This window comes from Echeneis naucrates, chromosome 20 (assembly GCF_900963305.1).
Source record: "Echeneis naucrates chromosome 20, fEcheNa1.1, whole genome shotgun sequence".
In the NCBI taxonomy this organism is placed as follows: domain Eukaryota; kingdom Metazoa; phylum Chordata; class Actinopteri; order Carangiformes; family Echeneidae; genus Echeneis; species Echeneis naucrates.
The window spans coordinates 919849-942272 of NC_042530.1; the positions used below are offsets into that span (position 1 = coordinate 919849).

Consider the following 22424-nt stretch of genomic DNA (forward strand, 5'->3'; position numbering starts at 1 on the left):
CATTTTCATTTTGTCTCTATTCATGTTGTTGTTTTGTAATTGAAGATAGTTTGACAGGAAGAATCACAATTCTTCTACATCTCATGGTCTCTGGATGGAGCTCGCTCTTGGATGAAGAGAACTTCCATTCCTCATTGATTGGTTGTTGACTTCCTCAGGTTTACAAACCAGGCAGGAACAGGGAGGAAAATGAAGACGATGTGAACATGTGACTGAGGCGTTGGAGCTGGGCCACGACCTGAGCTGGAACCAGCAGCAGGTTCTCCACCTTCTGTTTTAAAATCTAAAAAATGAAAACAGGTTAAAAACCGTGTCAGCCATCAGCAGCATGATTCCCACTCAGCTGGTTATCTGGACGCCATTTTCTGAAGGGCAGACGGCGCAGTTAGCTAGTTAGCGAGCTAACAGTACTGATGCGAGCTAATTATTAATAATATTCATAAAATAATACTCACCTCATGAGGAGCACTTTTAACCAACTGCTCACATTATTATATATCTGTAAGTCGTCCATCATGACTTTAAATTATATCTTCATATATTTAAAAATCAGGGTATTTTATTTAACTGGCCTGGAAACTGAGATATTTTTAAAAAATACAGCAGCGTTTGTTTTACTGTCGATATCAAAGGTGATTTTTCCAGTTTGTGCGTTTGTCATTACAAAAGATATTTCACTCGAGCATTCGAAACATCCCTGATGTACAGATGAGCTGAATTTAAACTCAGAAGATGAGATCCAACACCTCATTTATTTATTCCGTCAATTCACAAAAAAAGCGACACATGACTCGGTACTGCAGATCATTAATTTAGGGATCCCCACAAGAAAAAACATCAGTCTGTGCAAATAGTGCATTTTCATAGAAACACAGTGGTTAAAGCCAGAGGGGGAGAGGACGGGACGGGACGGCACAGAGTTTCATCAACCTCCAGTTTCCAGGCCCATTTATGAATCCATGTGCTCTGAATAGATTAATAAGAAACCATCTGTTAAAAGTAATGAAGATGAATTTCACCTTCTTTGCTTTCACAGTTTCTGATTTTGGTCTAAACAGGCTTCTTTAGTTCATGATCTGGAACGGAACGATGAAATCAGCCGGGGCAGGAGGTAGAAACACGGGGAGGTAGAGAGGAAGCTTGAAAAGAAGAACATGTTCTGGGGCCCATTTCCATAAAACACTAAGAATACAGAGGTGTCAGATATATCTGGCAGACAGGCACACGTTTTAGCTTCAACAAACTCCATGGCTTTAAGGGAAACCGTTCAGCTCGCAGGGCTCATGCATCAGTCTGTAATGCTTAATGGCATCGAGCGGCTGTCATGCTGTCAGCTGCAGGTAACGTCTGCGATGCATCTTTAGTCAGCTCAACAGCACAAAACAGCATCATGCAGATCATACACAGACAAACCAGGAAGACACTGAGTGAAAGTCAGGCAGCAGGCATCCAGACAGCAATGTGAGCTCTCTGTGATTCAGGTGGGTTTTCTTTAAAAGCTGAATGTTTATTAGTGTGTTAACTGAATTTTCAGGCTTTTGGTCTGCAGCTGAAACAAACTACAAACACAAACTGCCCTATTTTCCCCATTTAAAGTGGACCTGTTGCCTGACATGTTCCCCGCAACAAAATCCCAAATTACACTAAATTTATGACTTTACTGCTTCTTCAAGGCTGAAGCAAACAACACGTGGATTTAAATGTGTATAGAACACTTGGGTGCTAATGGTGGAATAAAATCCACACTTTACTTTACTTTACTCCCCAACATATAAAGTTTACCATCCAATCTGTAAACGATAACATTTAACTGTGATTTCCTGGCAGCTTCCATAGAACTGAAAACTTCAAGGGTTGAATTCTTGGAGTAAATAAACTGTTTCCTTAAATTTAGGACCAAATTGGTGTATTTTTCATCTTTCCAGAAAACCTCCAGGAAATCGTTAGGACAATGTATAAAATAAAGCACAGCCAAAGGAATTAAAAAGACCAGAGTATAAAACAGGTCACTTGAGGCTGAACGTAGCATCCACAGTATGAGGAATGTAAATGAATGAGTGAACATCAGGCCGCAGTCCGTCTCCTTTGGCACTTAGGATTCCATGTTTGACATAAACATTAAAAGCAAAGTTCCAAGAGTTCCTCCTGTTGTTGTTAGAAAGCAGCTCTTCATCCTCCTCTGCATCAGTGTTAGTGTCTTTTTAAATCTCAACACTGAACAGTCAGAGCTGCGTTCGCCAGCCCTCCAGATGTTGCATAGTGTTTTTAGAGAACAGAGGAGATAAGAGAGTGATAGTTTGGGCCGGATCGCTCCACACTCTCTTCTTGTTGTCGTAAACATGAGGCCCAGTTTTTCAGGCACTGTAGAGTTCTTCTGTCCGTCTGCTGATCGACTTTGTGTTTAGTTTGTGTGTTGAATGTGAGTTATGAGCAGTTGATGTCTATGTAATCGAAAGTTACTGGTGTGCATTCAGTGGAACGGACAGCACAAAGGCTTCGCCACAAACCACAGCTGACGCCATTTTGGAGGCGATGTAGGCTGCTGACGTTGAGAACTTCAGCTGTTCTGCTGATTTTTGTTTCTAACTACTGCGACAGGAGAAAGTGTCTCAGCGACATTGGCAACCAAACTGTGGCCAAATCCGCCGCAGTACACAGCTGCTGATTGGATGGCCAGACCTGAGGTGGTGTGAATTTAGATGATGAGTAACAGCAGAGTAAAAATTAAGCCTGAGCAGCCACTAAAACCTCCAAAATGGCAGCAGGTCGGTTCAGCAGCAGCCTCCTACATGATGCACATGAACACATGAATGCACAGGTGAGTCTGTCCCGCTCCGTCTCAGGTCCAGACCTCCATGGGAACCATGGCCTCCTTGGAGCCGATGGGCGGAAGCAGATTCTGATCGCACATGAACTGAAGCGGGAACTGGACCAGGAAGCCGCGGATCTTCTTCAGCTCCTCGTGGGCGCGTGCCGGGTCCTCCTTGTCCAGGCCCAGTTTGGCCAGGTAGCCCTCCAGCTCCAGGTTGCTACGGACATCGCTGGACGGCAGACAGCGGAAAACCTGGAAGAGGGTGGAAGAGTCCGGGAGCAAAGCAGAAGAACAAAGATCATTAAAAATGCTTGAAAGTTCTGTCAGAGGTTAATCATGCATCTTTTTTCAGCAGGGTTGTGTGTCGCTAATCAATTCAGAAATCTAAAAATGTTCACCCAGTAACATAAAACGGGTGACGTGGTACGCTGCTTTGGGAAATATGACTCAACCTTCTGGTAGATGGTGGCATTGCGGGCGCAGGTGGCCATCCAGACCTCCTTGTAGAACTGGTCACTGATTGGATCGGACACATCGATGGTGGGATCCGTGTTGGCGCCGAGAATCATCCTGAGAGATCAGAGAAAGAAAACGTTTACTGAGCAAATAAATCAAGACCCGTACACTTCAGTTCTCTCTGACTATATCTGTTTTTGTAAAGAGACATTTGGAAACATGGAGAGGAAGCGTTCAAATCCGCAGGAAATTACAAACTCATATATTTGGCAACTGGAGAAACAGGAAATGATGAAATGTTGCTTTGAGAATAAAGAAGTAAAATAAACTAAACTGAAGTATCATGTTCAGATATCGCTGTCAGAATCATAAATGACCTTTTTACCAGAAATGATCTGTAAATAAAAACATCACTGCTGCAAATGAAACATAAATATCCTGTATGTTATATTATATGTTCAGGATGTTTCCGTACTTGAAGCACTCAAGTCGGAGCTGCAGGGCAAATTTCCCGGCCTGGTACGGCTCCCCGTCCATCACCGCCGCCACCGTCTCTGAGTCCTCCACAATCACTGCCACCTCGCTGTCCCTCTTTCCCAGCATGCTCCTGTCGTTGATGTTGGCAGAACCTGCAGCGGCAGAAGAGGACAAACAGGAGATGACAGATTCCACCAGATGGCGCTTCAACATCTGTGAAGTTCAGACTCCTCAACAAACAAAAGGACTTTAGATTCAATCAAAAATGCTGCACACAAAAAGATGTTAGAAATCTAAAGTCTTAATGGTTCTGTTCAGATGAGGTGTTCATTTATCCATCATCATTTTTGTTTTTAAATTTATCTTAGTTGTGATATTTTGTCCAAATCAAATTCATCACATGTACATAACTTCCTTTTTCCACAATCGGCTCTTCGACTTCAAATTTCTACTGGACTCATCACTGATGTTGTTTTAATTAATAAAAATAGATAAAAGATTTGTTTTATCTTTGAAATTCCAACACTATCCAAACACCTTTGTTAGCTGCAGCTGCAAAGGTTGAGAAGTTGGAAAAACTAAACAGGCGACAAAGAAAGAGCACGTTCCCTCTGATCAGACAAACTGAATCAGACATGAGGGATGGAAGCATCGCTCTCTGCAGCTCCTGTTTCCTGCTCCTTCATTATACATGTTCAGGCTCCTGACGGGGGGGAATATTTCATTACATCTGTCATCTTTTAATCTCGTAATGTCAGCCGGTGGAGAAATTCAAGCCACCACACCGACAGCGGCTGAACGCCTGGTGAGTGAGGCGCGTTTACCGATGATGACGGTGTTGTCATCGGCGATGAGCATCTTGCTGTGGACGTAGATGAGCTCGGTGACCAACTTCCCCTCCAGCTCGGCGTGAGTCCTCAGACCAGTTATGGAGATGTAGTTAATCCACTGGTCTCCCACTGGAAACAGGAGAAGTTTGTTTTTAGATCATTTCATCGACTTGATTTCCATCTCAAACTGAAGTTCAGAGTTAAAAATGGAGCGTGATTTGATATTATGGAGTGAAACATGAGAAACCAGCAGTCTGATTAAAGACTCTTATCTTAAAATACAGAAAACCGCTCTGCAGATGTGCATCATTGGGTTTTTTTTTTTGGGAAACATTGTGGGTTTTCTCTTCAGACCAGAGCTGGAGCTTTAATGACAGACCGAGTCTGTCCGTATATTACAGGACTCCGTACGTCTGCTCTTATTTATCCAGCACGGTGTGTTCACTGAGCAGAAAAACTGCAGGGTGCACACCTTCACCATTTCTCCATCCCAGACAAACACACTAATGTTGGAGAGGTCACTTCTGTAGCCGGGCAGCTGAAACACCTTACTCTTTAAGGTCACATTTGTAGCAGAATTTCTGATTCATATAATGACATTCATTATTAATAACCTCTAAATGTTCTAACGTGTACACACGTGCACACACAGACACACACAGACACACACAGACATGTCGGACTTACTCTCTCTCCTGAGCTGTGAGATGATGGAGTGTTCTCCTCTGTTCATGGTCCTGCAGGGACAAAACAGGATCAGCTGCAGCTTCACATTCCTCTCAATGCAATTGTTGGTGTGTCAGTGTGTTTGCATGTGGAGGGTCCAGTGTTGACTCAACAACGTGACAGGAACGCACACAAACACACAAAAAATAGAAGCAGGGTAATAACTGGCAGTAATCTATCAGAGGCCTCTTCCAGGATGTCCCCAAACAGCAGGTGGGGTTATCACAAAGGTGCACACACACCTGTAGTTGAAGTGCATGACCGCCTGGAGGGCGCTGCCCCCCCCAGTGTTGATGTCACCCTCGAAGCCAGGAAGCAGAGGCGTCACAACGTACACTCTGTACTTTTTACCCTCCCTGAAAAAACATGAAGACAGATTTTTCATGATAACAGCTCGATGTTATTGAGACGGAGGCCTCGGAGGACTAATGAAGAAAATTCAGTGCTCCTGAACTCTGACAAGGACAAAGACCCGACAAACTCCTGGAGTCCAGATCCGTCTCAGAGGTATCTCTGTGGTTTTATGCCATGATTAGCTCCACAACAGCTCCGTAACACCACAAAGAGAGAGGAACTGAGTCATAAACAAAACAATTTCAGCAGCTAGGAGGTGTGTGTGTGGGTCACCTGTGTGCTCTGATGATGCGCTCAGCAATAGTGTCTCCTATCTTGTTGAAAACATGCCGGTTGTCTGCACAGCTGATGAAAAACTGATTCTGAGGAAAACAAACATGTTGCTCATGAAGCGTTGTGTCCTGCTCAGCAGAATAAGGTTCAATTAAACATCTGTTATTATCTGTATAAATATAACTCCCCCTTCATTACAGAAATCTCTTTCTGCTCTGGTCATTTCCATTTAGTGAGGTTGATTTCACAGGTTTATATTACGTGAACTATAATTAAAGTTTTTAACTTCAGAGTTCCTGTAATGAGGGCTGTGCAGCAAACCTCGGTGGACTCATGGCCGAGGATCTGAGGTCTGAGGGACCACATCTAAGTCCGATGTGTAAGCAGGACTCAGAGGAACGTATTCAGGCTTGAATCCTCCAGAGGGGCAGATTAAAGACCCTTCTCAAAGTCAAAGGATGAGCACCTCTATGTAGATGAAGTGTTGGCTGTTTTTGATGGCGTGGATGTAGGCGTTGTGGATGGACTCCTCGTGGTATTTGATGCCAGCTGACCAGTCGGACGCTGAGCGAAGGATCTGGGAAAGGGAAGACGGGAGGTGAAACAGGGAGATGATGTGTGTTTTTGTTTTTCAGACCTGTGACTCAGAACAGCGCTCACACAGCACCAACCTGGACTTTGGTGGGGATGCAGTCGGGGACCCGGTAGTGCTGCTCTCCGGCCGTGGTGTGAGACTTGGGCAGCAGATACGGGTAGGACAGAGCACGGTACTTTGGCTTCACCAGCTGGGAGAGAAAAGGAGTCAAAACTAAGGCATTATGGGAAGTTTAGATCACACTGCTTTCCCCTACAAGGATATGCACAACTGCAGAGACAGATTCATGCTGCAGAAACAGATTCATGCTGCAGAAACAGATTCATGCTGCAGAGACAGAGACAGATTCAGGCTGCGGAGACAGATTCAGGCTGCAGAGACAGATTCAGGCTGCAGAGACAGATTCATGCTGCAGAGACAGAGACAGATTCAGGCTGCAGAGACAGATTCATGCTGCAGAGACAGATTCATGCTGCAGAAACAGATTCATGCTGCAGAAACAGATTCATGCTGCAGAAACAGATTCATGCTGCAGAGACAGAGACAGATTCAGGCTGCAGAGACAGATTCATGCTGCAGAGACAGATTCATGCTGCAGAGACAGATTCATGCTGCAGAAACAGATTCATGCTGCAGAAACAGATTCATGCTGCAGAGACAGAGACAGATTCAGGCTGCAGAGACAGATTCAGGCTGCAGAGACAGATTCAGGCTGCAGAGACAGATTCAGGCTGCAGAGACAGATTCAGGCTGCAGAGACAGATTCATGCTGCAGAGACAGATTCAGATTCAGGCTGCAGAGACAGATTCATGCTGCAGAGACAGAGACAGATTCAGGCTGCAGAGACAGATTCATGCTGCAGAGACAGATTCAGGCTGCAGAGACAGAGACAGATTCATGCTGCAGAGACAGATTCATGCTGCAGAGACAGATTCAGGCTGCAGAGAAAGATTCAGGCTGCAGAGACAGATTCATGCTGCAGAGACAGATTCATGCTGCAGAGACAGATTCAGATTCAGGCTGCAGAGACAGATTCAGGCTGCAGAGACAGATTCACATTCAGGTTGCAGAGACAGATTCATGGACAGACAGCAGTTTAGTTGATGTTTTCCAGAGGTAGGAAACATTCACTCGGCCTGACTCAATGGCAGTGTGACCTCTGACCTTGGTGAAATTCCACCGTTGGATGAAATGCCTGGCCACGTCCCGTGCTGCTTTCCCATGAACCACGGAGGCAATGTCGTGCCAAGGCATTCTGGGAGTCGTATGCCTGTCTATGAAATCTAAAAGAGCAGAGAGGAGGATGTGACGACGAGGGCGGGAAATAAAAAGCATCATATTGAAAGTTAAACTCTGCGCACCATCAAAAGGTTTTTCCAGTTGGATCCAGTCTTTGTGCACAAAGTTGCAGTAATCTTTCCCGTGCCAGAACCGAGCATTTCCAAACAGCTCTCCAACTCCCGTTTGCAGACTTCGCACTGAGCCGCTTCCTGAAAACACACAAGGACATCCAGCCTTTTGTCAAAAACCTTCGGAGGACCAGCAGAATCCTAAATTCAGACTCAGGACTCTGCAGTTTTTTCCCGTTTATCTGACTTCAGTAATCCCATAATGAACCATTTGATCCCTCATTTCATCAGGTTGGTTGACACGACAAACAACAACAACAACAACACAACATAAGCATGCAATGAATGACTACACTGATGTCAGTGACTGGATCGTAGACTCATCTAATCTCACGTTGCTCTCCGACTCTTCCCGTCTGTTACATCAGCAGGACGAACACAAACAAACAGCAGCTAATAAAAACCTGCACGTGTGAGAACACGTCTGAAAAGGAAATAAAGGACGAGTGATGACTGAGGTTTAATTTCCTGCCGATTTGGCTGCTGTTGTCTGAGAGAAGTTTACTTCATCATTCATTTGCTGATCTATTTGACCCCAAATTAATCCATATATCAAATGTTTGAATGAATGTGAATGCAGATTTATATGATCAGCAGCTGCTGACAGATTTCAGCTTTTCTTCTGTTGCTGCTCGGACTGAAAACCAACACGATTCTGGCTCATGTGTCTGTTAAAAGGAAAGTTTTGAGCCTCGTCAGATCGACTCACTGAGCTCGACCTTTGTCCCACTTCACACACATTCAAAGGTCAAAGGTCCAAATGAAAACCACATCAGTCCAGACCGGGGGCCCGGCAGGGTTTAGACCCGCAGCCCGACTCACCAGCCGGACTCTGGCCGATGGGAGCGGCTGATTCTGCCAACCTGCTGGGGATCAGACCGTGCTGGCTGCTGACGCTGCTGGACCAACCTGGACAGAACATCCAGAGGCTCTGGGGCGGGGGGGCGGCCCCAGAGCCTGCTGCTGGGTACACCAACCAACCAGTCAGCCAGTCAGTCAGCCTTCGTCTGTGTGGGCTGTGTTTTTGTGTCACACTCACGCTCTTCAGTCTCCAGGTCGCTGTCGCTGTCGGCCTGAGCCAGTCCGTGTCTCTGCAGCCGTTTCTTGATGCTGAACCTGGTCCTCTTCAGCCGGCCCTGCCCCTTCAGCCTGGGCTGGTCCGCCGAGTCTGTCACCGTAAAGATCGTCTTCCCGTTGCTGCCGTTGGATGGGACCACCTGACTGGTGGAGGTGGCTGCGGCTGCGGCGGCCTGCGAACCGTGAACGCCAACGTCGGTCAGCACAAGTTCAAATAAAGAGTCACGAAAATGACAGAAAACAGAAAGTGCTTTCTGGACCTGCTCCAAGTGAGAAAGAGTCACACTCCCAACGTCTGTCAGGCGGTGTTCCTTATCATCCCATCGTCCGTACGCCAGGTCGATCCCACCCACGAAGGCCACCGATTGGTCGATGACGATGATCTTCTCGTGATGAGCCCACAGGTAGACGGCAGACGAGACATGATCCGGGTGACGCATCACCTGGTGAACAAACATGTCGTTTCAGTTGACTGATGGACGTGACACCAATAAACCTGCCTTCTATCAACTCTGACACCGGGTCTGAAGTCAGACTGTATTGAAGTGTATGGGAAAAGCCCCCATCTTCGGGATAAAAGAAGATGGCTGACGGTCAGCTGACGGATTTAAAGGAGCCGTTGGGTGACGTGATGGCGGGACACTGACCTTGATGTTGGGGTGGAGTCGCAGCAGCGTCCTCTTGCTGTATCCTGAGTTGATGCCCAGAGCTAACTCCACCTCCTTGTACAGGATCACAAAGATTCGAACTCCTTGTTGCTACAAAAACAACAACACAAGTGGATGGATTAATTAGGAGGAGCTCATGATCACGAGTAATGCCATCTTATTGTGAAAGTGTCTGACTGCCGTATTTTATGACTCATCAAATTCAAATTGTCTTTAAGAAATAGAATTTAAAATGCAGGAGGATGAAGACGACGGCGGCATCAGGAGTTTCTCGCTCACCGCTTTACGTCTCAGGACGCAGTCGAGGCGCCAGCGGTTTCCTTCGACCACCGGCCTCTTCAGGAAGATCTCCGGACTCAACCTGGAGACAAAGAGGCCGAGACGTCACAGGGAACTGAATCTTATCATTCCAGTCATTTTTATTTTTACTGATTAATTAATGTTTCATCTCATTTTTCTGCAGCTCACCAACATAATCATCTGTCAATAAATTACACAAAAGCACACACACACACACACACACACACACACCTGAAGTCTGGATATGTGTGAGTGTGCGTTCTTGTGTAACAGCAGTCTGTAACTGATCTGTTTGACCAGAAAATCTCCTCTGGAGGTGACGGCCAAGTTCATTCAGTGCACACAGAGGTACACACGCGCGCACACACACACACACACACACACACTCACACACTCACCACCAGTCTGTGATGAAAATTTCCTCCTTAGCTTCTTCCAGAGCATCAGCCAGATCCTCCATGTAGGTTTTCCCGTTAACGTACCTGCAGACACACCCAAATACACGTGAAAACACACACACACACACACACACACACACACACACACACACACACACACACACACAGTATAGTGTTGCCCAGCAGGAGGACAGGTGATAAGCAAAACGAGGCTCACTTTCCCTCTCTTTGTGTTGGGTTACTCCAGCGAGACACAAACACACACACAGACACACAAGCTGTTTCCCTCATTCAGGCTCAGAGTCTCGATATGTTTTTAGATCAGTGGGAGGAAAAGGATCAGGTTCTGTGGTCTCCTCATGTGAGCCCAGCCTGACTCCAGGACTCACAAAATCCACCTGAATTCATCGCTGCTGGCCAGTGTCGGCTGGTTGTCATGGTTACCATTTGGCGGGGATGTTCTCCTCCTCTCTGGCGAAGGATCCGAAGCGGTGGTCGGTGAGGAAGGCGGAGCCTTGTTTCTGGACGAAGTCTTCGATGACCTGACCCCACCAACGGGCGTGTCGGTAGCTGGTGCACTTCAGCACCAGAGACCTGCACACGCGCACACAACAACACAACAACACAACAAATATGTCAAAGGTGGACATGGATGCAGTTTTTAATATCAGGTTTTCAAAGTAGACGTTTCTCTCGGACCTGGACAGACTGTCGATGCGGACGCCATGTCTGGTCTCTGTGTCTTTGGAATCCATCTTGATGCCGAACTCTTTGTCAAACAGCATCACAAAGGAGATGGCGCCTGAGTCCGGCTTCATGTAGAGCAGGAAGGAGTCCTTCACCACCAGCCAGCTGTCCACACAGACACACACCATCAACTTTTTATCACTTTTGTCTGTCGGTTAAATACGCCTTTGTGTGTCCAACTGACCGTTTGGACCAGCGGTAGCATATTTTACTGTGGCCACAGCAGTTCAGGCCGGGGATCCGATGCCCGCCGGATCGCTTCAGCACCATCCCTTCTCTGAAATACAAAGATTTTTTATGTTCCCGCAAAAAGAGCACTGTTTTGGCCAAGTCGGCTATCAAGAATGAATAAAGTTTGAAGACGTTGCTCTTACAAGCCTTTTGGTCCCAGGTCGTGGACAAAGGACAGCTGGCTCACATCAATGAACTCCATCTGACAAGAATCCAACAGAACTAAGTCATTTTTCAGGACTGGAACAAGATGGAAACCTGACTGAACCTCCTGGTTCTCACCGTAGCGTGGTAGTTCCTGTACATCGGCATCTTCAGCAGATTATTCAAGTAATCCTCCAGCTGTTTCTGTGAAAAGTTAGAAACAAATATCGACCCCATTAAGCATGGACAGGTATGAATGTGAGCGAGAAACAGGTGAGTGGCGGCCTCGTACCCTCCGACTGGACACCTGCTCCTCTCTGGCCAGTTCGTCTCCGCCTCCTCTGGGAAGATTCGGCATCTGCCGCCCCTCGTTCCTCGCCGCCGTCTGCCTCTTTATCGTGTGACTGCGGGGGAAATGGAAGGCGTTTAAACCCATCTCACCTGAACTCTAAAGGAGGCCAATCCCAGAGCTCGGTGGCGTTTACCTGCGTGATGGAAGCGGCAGCCTCATGAAGGTCTTGTAGGTCCGGAGCTCTCGGTGGAGCTCCATGAAGTGTTTCTCCTTCCTCTTCACCAGCCAGGTGAACTCTCCGTGTTTCAGCTCGATCTTAAAGACCGCCGGCAACGACTGAACAGGACGGAGACAGCAAACTCAGATATTCAGGAGAGTAGAAACCGAGAGTGAGGGATGAACCCTCATCTCCAGAGATCATTCTTCATTAGTTTCTTTTCTTTTACTGAAGTCATCATTTTGCATTCAGAGCTGCTGTTGTTCTGTTATTTCTCACAGCTTCTTGTCTCATAAACACGACGACTAAAACTCCTGGTAAGACTCTGTTAGCTGTTCAAACAGGCTTTTAGACGCTCCACAGACAGACAGATCGTAGCTGTAGTTAAAGTTCAGTGACCGACCTCCAACAGGCTGATGGGAAAAATGGCAGCTATGTGAGGAAAGTGTGTGTGGGGGGGGCACCTTGTTGACGCTCCTCTGCGTGGTGATGTTGAACCGGTCCTGGGCCGAGGTGAAGCGCTCCACCTCCAGGATCTTGGCAGTGATGGGGGAGGACAGGAAGACTTTGGCCTGGGGCTCCTTGAAGCCCACAGTGTGGTAGATCTGCATGAAGGGCAGATGCTCCCCTGGAGAACAGATATCACATTAAGGAAAGGCACGCGCACACACACACACACACACACACACACACTGTGATCGTGTAGCAGCAGCTGATGTGCGTCACCCACCTGGGGTGTTTATGTCCGTCGTGTCGTACTCCCCATCTCCCAGGTCGAGCTCGCGGGTGTCCAGCTTCTCCATGATGCCGCTCATATCGTTGGCGACCAGCTGCAGGGTGCTGGAGGTCGGCTCAGTATGACGCAGCATGGTTAGCACTTAGCGTGGAGCCGGGGGCTCACCTGGACAGACAGGTGAGGTGTTAGACGTGAACCACATCCTTTAATGACGCTTTCCCAGAAGTCAGCAACACAAGTGATCACACAAACACGTGTTAATCTGCTGAGTGAATGTGTAACCGAAGAAGTTGAAGGTTTCACTTGTTCATGAAGAGAACAAGTGAAACCTCCGAGGGGTCTGACAGGAAGAGACCAAACAGATCACACACGACTGCACGGAGGAAACCAAACTGCTGATCCGGATCCGATCCTATTTTAAATGAAACTTTATGAAGCAGATCAGTGAGAATCTGGATGGGATTAAAATTCTGCTTCAAATTTGAATGTAAACTTTGTCACACACTTTTTCATGTGAACTCTTTCCTCATTGCATGTTCGTTTCTGAGCCGAACTCATCGTCACATTCATGTTTCTGGGTCACTTTGTGAGAAAATCCCTTCAGGCAATCCTCTTCGTTCATACAAAAGACTCACCGCTCCTCCTACACAACAGCAAGACAGCCAAGCCCAACTTTGAAGCCTTTCTGTGATAATGTTGTGAATCTTTGTGGTCATTTCTTTGTTTGTGTGTCTTTGCATTCATTGTATTGTTCTTAGAACGTATTTTGTGTTTTGTCTGCAGTCATATTGTGTGTCCTCCTGGTCGTTTTGGTTGTTTTATATCTTAAAGCTCCAAACAGGCCCACAGTTTGTTGGTCGCTGAACTCACTTCCTAACGCACAAACTCTCAAAAGCTGGATTTCTAAGTGAAAAAAATAAATCACTGAAGCTTTGCTTCTCCAAAAAGTTAAACTTTAGTTTATTCCTGATCTGTCTGCTTTCACTCCCCCCCCCCCAACAACATCAGCTCCACCAGTCACAGGTACGAACCCCCCAGAGGCCACACATTTGAATCCAGGCTGTTACAGTGAGGACGAAACGTTTGTGTGCGTACACAACCCAACACCTGCATCACGCATGGTTACTGAGAATGTTTGTCGTTGCAAATTCAAACAAATTAGATTTGCACCTTTCTGATGACACGACCAAACAAACACAGTCTACCATCACCTGCACTGCACCAAGTGTGTCTTTGTGACAGAGAAGTGTGTGAAAGTGCGTCCGAGGTGTGTCCAAAGACACCTCAACAATAACTGCCAGTGGAACCGGTGACGCAGGAACGTGGGAATAAAAAGAACACGAGGGGAAGAAGGACAAAAAGGACAGAAACATAGTTAGCAGAGGAAATCTCATATTTCAGCACGACTCTGCCTCCACTTACTGTAACTGTGACACAAACACGCACACCAACTTCTGGGTGAGTACAGAGTGAAACACGCAGAGATATTTTACACTGATAAAACACACTTCAGCTCACGTTGTATGTTTTTCTGTCTCTCCTCAGAACGTTCAGATGCCTCGGTGGTACTAACCAAACACAGAGTACCATCTCTGAGCGGGCCTGAAGTCCAACCCTCGAGTCCACTGTGAGTCTGTTCGCTCTGTGTTTGGTCTCCACCGTCGCCCCTCAGACCCTCGAGTCCACTGTGAGTCTGTTCGCTCTGTGTTTGGTCTCCACCGTCGCCCCTCAGACCCTCGAGTCCACTGTGAGTCTGTTCGCTCTGTGTTTGGTCTCCACCGTCGCCCCTCAGACCCTCGAGTCCACTGTGAGTCTGTTCGCTCTGTGTTTGGTCTCCACAGTCGCCCCTCAGACCCTCGAGTCCACTGTGAGTCTGTTCGCTCTGTGTTTGGTCTCCACCGTCGCCCCTCAGACCCTCGAGTCCACTGTGAGTCTGTTCGCTCTGTGTTTGGTCTCCACCGTCGCCCCTCAGACCCTCGAGTCCACTGTGAGTCTGTTCGCTCTGTGTTTGGTCTCCACCGTCGCCCCTCAGACCCTCGAGTCCACTGTGAGTCTGTTCGCTCTGTGTTTGGTCTCCACCGTCGCCCCTCAGACCCTCGAGTCCACTGTGAGTCTGTTCGCTCTGTGTTTGGTCTCCACCGTCGCCCCTCAGACCCTCGAGTCCACTGTGAGTCTGTTCGCTCTGTGTTTGGTCTCCACCGTCGCCCCTCAGACCCTCGAGTCCACTGTGAGTCTGTTCGCTCTGTGTTTGGTCTCCACCGTCGCCCCTCAGACCCTCGAGTCCACTGTGAGTCTGTTCGCTCTGTGTTTGGTCTCCACCGTCGCCCCTCAGACCCTCGAGTCCACTGTGAGTCTGTTCGCTCTGTGTTTGGTCTCCACCGTCGCCCCTCAGACCTGCATCTCTCAGCTGTTACAGCCGTTTGTCTCAAAGTGAAACATCTATTCTGGACTAATGTCTGAGCCTGAAGCCATTAAAGGGACTCGACTTTCATCACTAACCTTGAAAACAGAAAAGGAGCAAAGCTTTCAGTGATTACTGCAGACTGAGTGTGTGTGGACTCCACAGCCTGCCGCCTGGCTGCCGACTGATGAGCCCACACTGACCCACACACTGCACCCAATTACTGTGAGTGCTCAGTGCACACGCACACAGACGCACAGACGCACACAGACGCACAGACACACACACACACACGCACACAGACGCACAGACGCACACAGACGCACACACACACACAGACGCACAGACACACGCACACAGACGCACAGACGCACACAGACGCACAGACGCACACACACACACAGACGCACACACACACACAGACGCACACACACACACACACACGCACACAGACGCACACACACACACAGACACGCACACAGACGCACACACACTCCATTCTCTTCCTCTTTTCTCTACATTGACCAACTTCTTGTTTTCTTGTTTTAAATCATGTAACTGATTAAAAACACACTTTGGCTTCTGTCACTGAAATTAGACGAGACGGAGGTTTAACCACTTCTAAATATAACTATGCAAATAAAATCACTAGAACCTATTCAGTGTAAATCTGAAGGATGAGAAATCAGAAGAAATCAAACCTACAATTCACTGCCACAATTTCTTTGTGTTGCGTTGGAATGAAAGTAGGATTCAGCATTTATCATCATAATTATATTATCTTTTAAATAATGAAATAACAATGATAATGAAAACATTTCATTTAGAATCAAATGTTGTCTGTTAAATTTACACTGAATACTCTTTATGAATGAAAATCAGTTGTTAATGAATTTTCTGTTAATCAGATAATCGTTCCATTGATATTGTTAATATGTTACACACTAAAAGATCAATATATTACTTTATTGATGGTCAATATATCAGTTTCCAGCAGTAACACACACACACACACACCTCTGCAGTGTCGGCATTCACTAACCTGAGCCCGAGACTGAGTGGAACCCATCATCATCATCATCATGTCTCCACTTCCCTGAAATGTCCTTTTGTCAAACAAAACAAACACAAACAGAAAGCTGCTGCTCATTTCACACACACACACACACACACACACACACACACACACACACACAGACACACACACACACACACACGCGCACACACACACGTGCACTGAGCTCCGGCGGGCGGTCTGGAGGCTGAGAGCTGAGTGCCGCCCAGAACCGGACTGCCCGGACCTGGACTCAGCTGGGTGGGACGCAGCAGGAGGGGAGGCGACGCCATTGGCTGGAAGGAGAAGCAGACAGCCAATGGGACAGTGGGGGGGGCACCTGTCTGCGTTAAAGGGGCAACTAGTTGTTGCTCAGTCGTTTTCTCATTCAGTTCTCATTCATTCTCATTTGACTCATTTTGAAAAATACAAACACAGAAAAGAACTTTTAAAATGTGACTTCAAGCTCGAAGAACTGTTCGCTATTTTCTGAAAACTCATAACCGATCAGCTCATCAAGGCAACAATCATTCAAAAAAAATATTAGTTGCATTCTTGATTTAATGTTAATCACAGTCTGCAGATACAGGAAGTAACACAAACGCACAACAAAGGTTTAGTGTTTAGGTTTAGAGGGACAAATGACCACCTCCACCTTCTGCTGACTCCACAATGATTTATCCATTTATCCAACTTTCAGCTAATTTCCATGAAACACTTTATTTTTCTGCCAATTAATCTGCAGATTCATCAATCGAGTGACGGTTTATTTCGCCAGAAGTCATGAACTAACAGAGAAACAGTCCGAGGTGACTCCTGCTGCTGCAAAAATCAGTTTCTGATCACACAAGACAGAAAGAAGCAGATAATCTGCTGCTGTTAAAAACTGTCAGTCAGCATGATGCTTTAAAGAGGGTGTGTCTGGAGCCGGTATCAGGTCGAAGACACGTGAGCGAACACTGTTGAAGGAAACAGGCTGAACTAGTACAAATGTGTGTGTGTGTGTGTGTGAAGGCCTGAGCAGCTCCCGCCCTGAGACGAACGGCCGACATGACTCATTGTTGACATTCCAGAGAAGGGCCAAAGCATCCAGACTCCCACACACACAAACTGCAGAAACTGGGCTGAATGGATGGAGGGGAGAGTCATGGAGGGAGGCAGATCTGCTCATCAACACCCCCTCCAACAGCTTTTTACCAGTTTGGAATGATGATGGACTGTGATTGTGTCTGTTCTGAGCCTGATGTGTTGCCATGGAAACAGCCCAAACTGTCACGGAGCTAAAAACTCCGTTTAACTTTTTCATTCTTCTTTCTTTTATTTCTCCTCGGCACGTCGAACAAATACACCTCGTCAGAGCGATGGTTTGATTTTCATCACATTTACAGCGACGTCTCAGAACTCAAGAAGGAGAAAGTGAACTCACAGACTGCTGAGACATTCTTCAGCATGGCGGGAAATATTCCAGCCGGATAAAAGTCAACAAATGGTTTTGATTGTTTATAGAAACATTTCAAATCAAAGATTTGAACAATGTGAAGCTCTCACAGTTTAGAGTCGAGGAGGAGGTGACCGATGTGAAAGTATAGACAGCACGACGTTAAAAAGATGACACCTGGTGTGGATGATGTCACTTCCTGCTCCTGATCAACACTCAGTCTGGTGAAATGTCAAAACAAAAGAAGATTTTTCTGAACTGGAGCTTCTTCTTCTTCTCAACACTTCTGGAGCCAAAAGGCTGACTCATCATCACACAGCAGCTCTGATCCCTCAAACATCGGAGCAACATCAGGCCTCACAGAGACACGATGTCACGCCGCCCCCTGCTGCTTGGCTCCGCCCACTGCACCAACCCATCGACCTGATGACTGTGAAGCCACGAAAACCAGTTCACCCATTAGACGGTTTACTAACGTGGGCTTACTCCTCCATCAGCAGGGGCCAACCGCAGTCAGACTGTGGTGAAGTCTATGGGAAAATGTCCCTCCTCCTCTGAAATACAACATGATGTTCATTTAGAGGGGAAGGGGAGGGGTTAGGGGCGGGGCTATACTCCTCCTAATTTGGTTTCAGATAATCAAGATGTCTGAGGAAACTTAAGCTTTGACACTTGTACTCGTACAACACGTGTCCTTCTGGGTGTCGACAGTCAGATATGACCTTAAATCTGTTAAATCTTTTTAACATTAAATATTCAACTGTGACTCCACAGAAGAAAAAGGGAGATAACCTTTGTCACACAAGGAAAGACCACAACGGACTGAAGAATTTGAAGCAGTAAAAATATTTGTAGAGGAGCGTTGACTTCGCTCAGCCTCGTATTTCCAGTTCTGGGGAGTGTCGTAGTTTCAAGGGGAAGGAGGGCGGCACAGGTTTGACTTCATCTTCATGTGCCACTTCGATGTTTCGCTCTGAGGCCAAAACTGTTTCCTAAAATGGAAAAACAGAAGTAAAGTCCCCAAATAATCTGAAGTGTCCTTCAGAGCCGAGCTCCTGTGACTCTACATACACATCTTGGCCCGCCCTGAATTTAATAACGTGCCATGAACAACGCTGACTTCTACCTGATAGGAAAGTTGGGTGAACATCACATCATCCTGGAACATGTGAGCGCCGCTTCGCCACACACTTCCTCTTTCTTGTTTTATTGCGCTGTATGTGTGCACCATGCTGATTTCTACCCGACCTTAAGACTCATATTTATATCTCTGTCCCCATCAGCTGATCATGATCGTGGACTCACACTGTGTGTGTGTGTAATTTACTGAGACATTCAGGGCATGCAGCCGACACTCCCTCCACATTCCAAATCTTCATTCTAACATCATGAGCAGGAGGCTGAAGCGTCACAGCTGATTTTAGTCCAACAGCCTCCGATCGGCTCTACGTCTATGGGAAAAGGTGAAAACGCTCTTATTTATTGTATCAGTAAAGGCATCTTTGTTTTTTTTATATTATAAACCGTCTGAGGAGCGAGAGGCATGATGAATAAATATAATGAATGAATATTAAAAAAGTGTGAATGTGTGTCCTCATGTCACACACAGCTGGAGTCTGTTCTGCTTCCTGTCAGGCCTGGTTATCTTAAACTTTGTTATTACTGACTGTAAAAGTTAAACAGACTGTTTTAACATAAAAGATTTGCTTAAACTGGTCTCAGTGCAGGATCAGTCCTCCAGATGATTCTGGATCACATCAGGAGCTGCCGGTTAGTTTGTCTTCGGCATAAAAAATAAGACCCAGACTGAGATGGATGGCTGATATTTAACAGAGACTTCCTGTGGCGGCCACTTCGTCTGATCCTGACCTGATGAAGACAAGTGTTCGACGGGAGGAACGATCAATTTAATGTGACACGCAGAGATCAAACCTGTGACCTTTTGGTTCCACAATAATCACTTTAAACCTGACACACACAGTCGCATCACGTTTAAGGACACAACGTCTGCTCAGACTTCAGCAGCTTTTTTTTTCAGAGCTGATTCGGATGATCACCTGGATTTGACTACATTTAAGGATTTTACACTGTTTCTCCTTTACTGCAGGTAATATTGACTAAAGGCTGCAGCTCTCCCACCCCGCCTGCTGCCCCTTGAACTCTTCTTGTCCTATCAGTTTGTGTGGCTGTGTGATGTGTACAAGATGACAAACACACCCACAAAGTCAATTACACGCTCCCCTGCTGCTGACTGTTTGCTCGAAGACTTATTTCATGAATAAGTACACACACTTTTAGGTGAAAATGTAATTTCCCCCTTTTCCTCTTCTTCTTTATTTTCTCAGACCTGGTGATTACACTTCCTGCCATCTTATTACAAGAACACACAGACACAGACACACACACACACCATGTTTTTCACCTCTTACAGCCAAACCACAACACCATTGCAACACAACTATAAAGGAGTTTGTGCAAAAATGAGGTCTGGGCTTATGTGGCTTAGGACTGTGAAGGGGCTGCTAGCAGTAATCAAAGGAGCACAAAGACACACAAAATACACAAAGATAGATACCAGATGACCAAAAATTGACAAATGGAGGCAAAATAAACAGATAAAGACTCAAAAAGACACAAAATGAAGATGAAAAATTGAAGTAATGAATAACAGATATATTTAACAAGAGACTCCAAATGATGACAAAATGGCCACACAACAAAGTGACCACAAAGTCATCCAGCAAAGACTCACACTGTGTCAGAAATGAGCAGAAATCACAGATCCTCAACTCCAACACCAGGAAAACTGCAGATGTGACAGTCTGAGAAACATCCTGAAGACCAGGTCTGCCGGTCTGTTCACCTGGAGCCACGAACCGGATCCACACACGGACACACAACATTAATAATTAATTCACCTTTATGGAATCAATCCATCCAGGAAGACCGGTTCAATCCCTGGACCAACAAACACACAGGTCAACTTCAGCTGTCCCTAATAAACTGAATTATTCGACTTAGTGAGTGTGGTTATTGTTGTTTTGTGTAGATTTAGAAGGAAGTGGTTTTGTTGTTGGTTTGAATGTAGCTAAATCGTAATGAGAAAAAGGAAGGAGCGAGCTGTGACAGGGCAGACACACACACACACACACACACACACACACACACACACACACACACACACACACACACACCTCAGTACCGGTCTGACCCGCTCTGGTCCTCCTCAGTAAAAACCTCCAGATTCGGATTCGGTTTGGTTTCGTCAACCTGCCCAACTCCACACATCAACATCAACATCAACATCATCAACAACAACAACAACAACAACAAAACACACGGACACACACACCGGGGGGATGCTGTGACCGACCTCTGCAGAGGACGGATGCCTCCACATGCCAAAAATCGCATCGGCAGCTCTGCGCAAACTTTACGCACCAACAGCAGCGAGCCGTAAAAGGCGCTTTACGCACAAACACACTGCAACACACGTGAAGGTACGGACACACACACACGGACACACACGGACACACACACTGCTCTTACCTCCTGACGTGAAGCGGGGCTGTCGCAGCTCCTGGTCTGACTGAGCTGAGGCGCAAAGAGCCGGAGACCAAAACCACCAACGATCCGGACCACAGCCACCGACACTTACGACAGGAAACCGTCCTTCACCCTGTCAAAATAAAACACCAGCAGGACTGCTGAGAGACAGACAGGCAGAGGTGGGGGGGGGGAGAGGGAGAGAGAGAGAGAGAGAGAGAGAGAGAGAGAGAGAGAGAGAGAGAGAGAGAGAGAGAGAGAGAGAGAGAGAGAGAGAGAGAGAGAGAGAGAGAGAGCCAGAGACAGAGAAAGACAGACAGGTGGATGATAGATAAGTAGAGTACTTTATTAAAACCACTAAAACCACATGAAGGATTCCCGAATGAATGAACTTAATAAATGCATTTTAATAAATAGTTTGTTTTGATTTATTTTTTTTTACACAAAAAAGACACACGTCCAATAGCCCTCCTTTATTCTGAAGGGGAAATGGTCTTATTTCCGGATAACGTTGTTTTTCTGGGTAACTTGATTCATCTGAGAACACAGTGGTTTCTTCAGTTAGACCACGCCCACTTCTCCTTTCAGCCAGGGTTAGTTTTAATTGTGTCAATCAATGAAGTGATTCTTGGGGTTCATGCACAAACACACAGACAGACACACACAGAATGAACTCACAGAGCAAAAAGATGCAAAATGACCTTTTCATGGAAGTTCAGAATAAAGAAAAGTTTAAAAATGAAGTTGTCTGTTTAAAGCAGCTTCACTGCAGATGTGTCTGATCAAAGATCTTTTATTTACAGCAGCCTGTGAACACTGACGGTCTTTGTTCTGGCATGCAGGACGACACAGATCTGCCTCCTCATCCTCACCACATATCCTGTTATCGCTGAAGAGTCAGTTACTGTTATCTCATATTCAAACTCTTCTTCTCTGGTCTCATTAACCGCCCACACAAACACACACTTCGAGCACAGCAGGAGGTGTCAGAGTAAATCAATCAGCTTCACAGCATCTGTTTTCCTGCTCAGGTAATAAAGCAGCAGACGTGCAGTTTGTGAATAGACTGATCAGAAGCTTCGTGATCATCAGAGCAGATGCTGATATTTCACATCAGATCACATCATTTTCTGAACCTTTAGCTCAAACCAGCAGCTCACAGATGAGGTGAGTTGCAGTTTTTGATGTTAAAATATGTTAAAATATAAAAGAACATCTGTCACAAAAAGGCCTTAATTCTAC

General features: G+C 46.3%; 1 protein-coding gene across 3 annotated transcripts; it reads right to left on the reverse strand.

Moving 5' to 3' along the window:
- Window positions 1–733: 733 nt before the first annotated feature.
- On the reverse strand, window positions 734–21273 carry pld1b (phospholipase D1b). Of its 3 annotated transcripts, none has more exons than XM_029528943.1 (26): window positions 21186–21273; window positions 12738–12908; window positions 12472–12635; window positions 11984–12126; window positions 11791–11902; window positions 11637–11702; window positions 11498–11556; window positions 11308–11400; window positions 11076–11228; window positions 10821–10970; window positions 10377–10460; window positions 9958–10039; window positions 9658–9768; window positions 9271–9453; window positions 8973–9183; window positions 7886–8014; window positions 7689–7807; window positions 6600–6713; window positions 6395–6505; window positions 5929–6017; window positions 5544–5657; window positions 5263–5312; window positions 4570–4704; window positions 3744–3897; window positions 3265–3382; window positions 734–3064 (listed from the first exon to the last, which is right to left on the reverse strand). In XM_029528943.1, the coding sequence occupies exons 2-26, from the start codon at window positions 12874–12876 to the stop codon at window positions 2840–2842; spliced, it is 3108 nt and encodes a 1035-aa protein (XP_029384803.1). In that variant the 5' UTR covers window positions 12877–12908; window positions 21186–21273; the 3' UTR covers window positions 734–2839. The 3 variants fall into 3 exon arrangements, with proteins under 3 accessions (XP_029384803.1, XP_029384804.1, XP_029384802.1); XM_029528944.1 differs by lacking the exon at window positions 21186–21273 and adding an exon at window positions 17747–18579; XM_029528942.1 differs by lacking the exon at window positions 21186–21273 and adding an exon at window positions 16187–17606.
- Window positions 21274–22424: the final 1151 nt, after the last annotated feature.

What these genes read in the sequence shown, in the direction of transcription:
- pld1b (XM_029528943.1), bottom strand. Translation starts at nt 12,876, where the DNA reads ATGCTGCGTCATACTGAGCCGACCTCCAGCACCCTGCAGCTGGTCGCC. An exon ending in GCGTCCTGAGACGTAAAGCG is followed by an intron (nt 9,769 to 9,957) that starts GTGAGCGAGAAA and finishes TTGTTTTTGTAG; the next exon opens with CAACAAGGAGTTCGAATCTT. An exon ending in ATGCCACCATCTACCAGAAG is followed by an intron (nt 3,065 to 3,264) that starts GTTGAGTCATAT and finishes ACCCTCTTCCAG; the next exon opens with GTTTTCCGCTGTCTGCCGTC.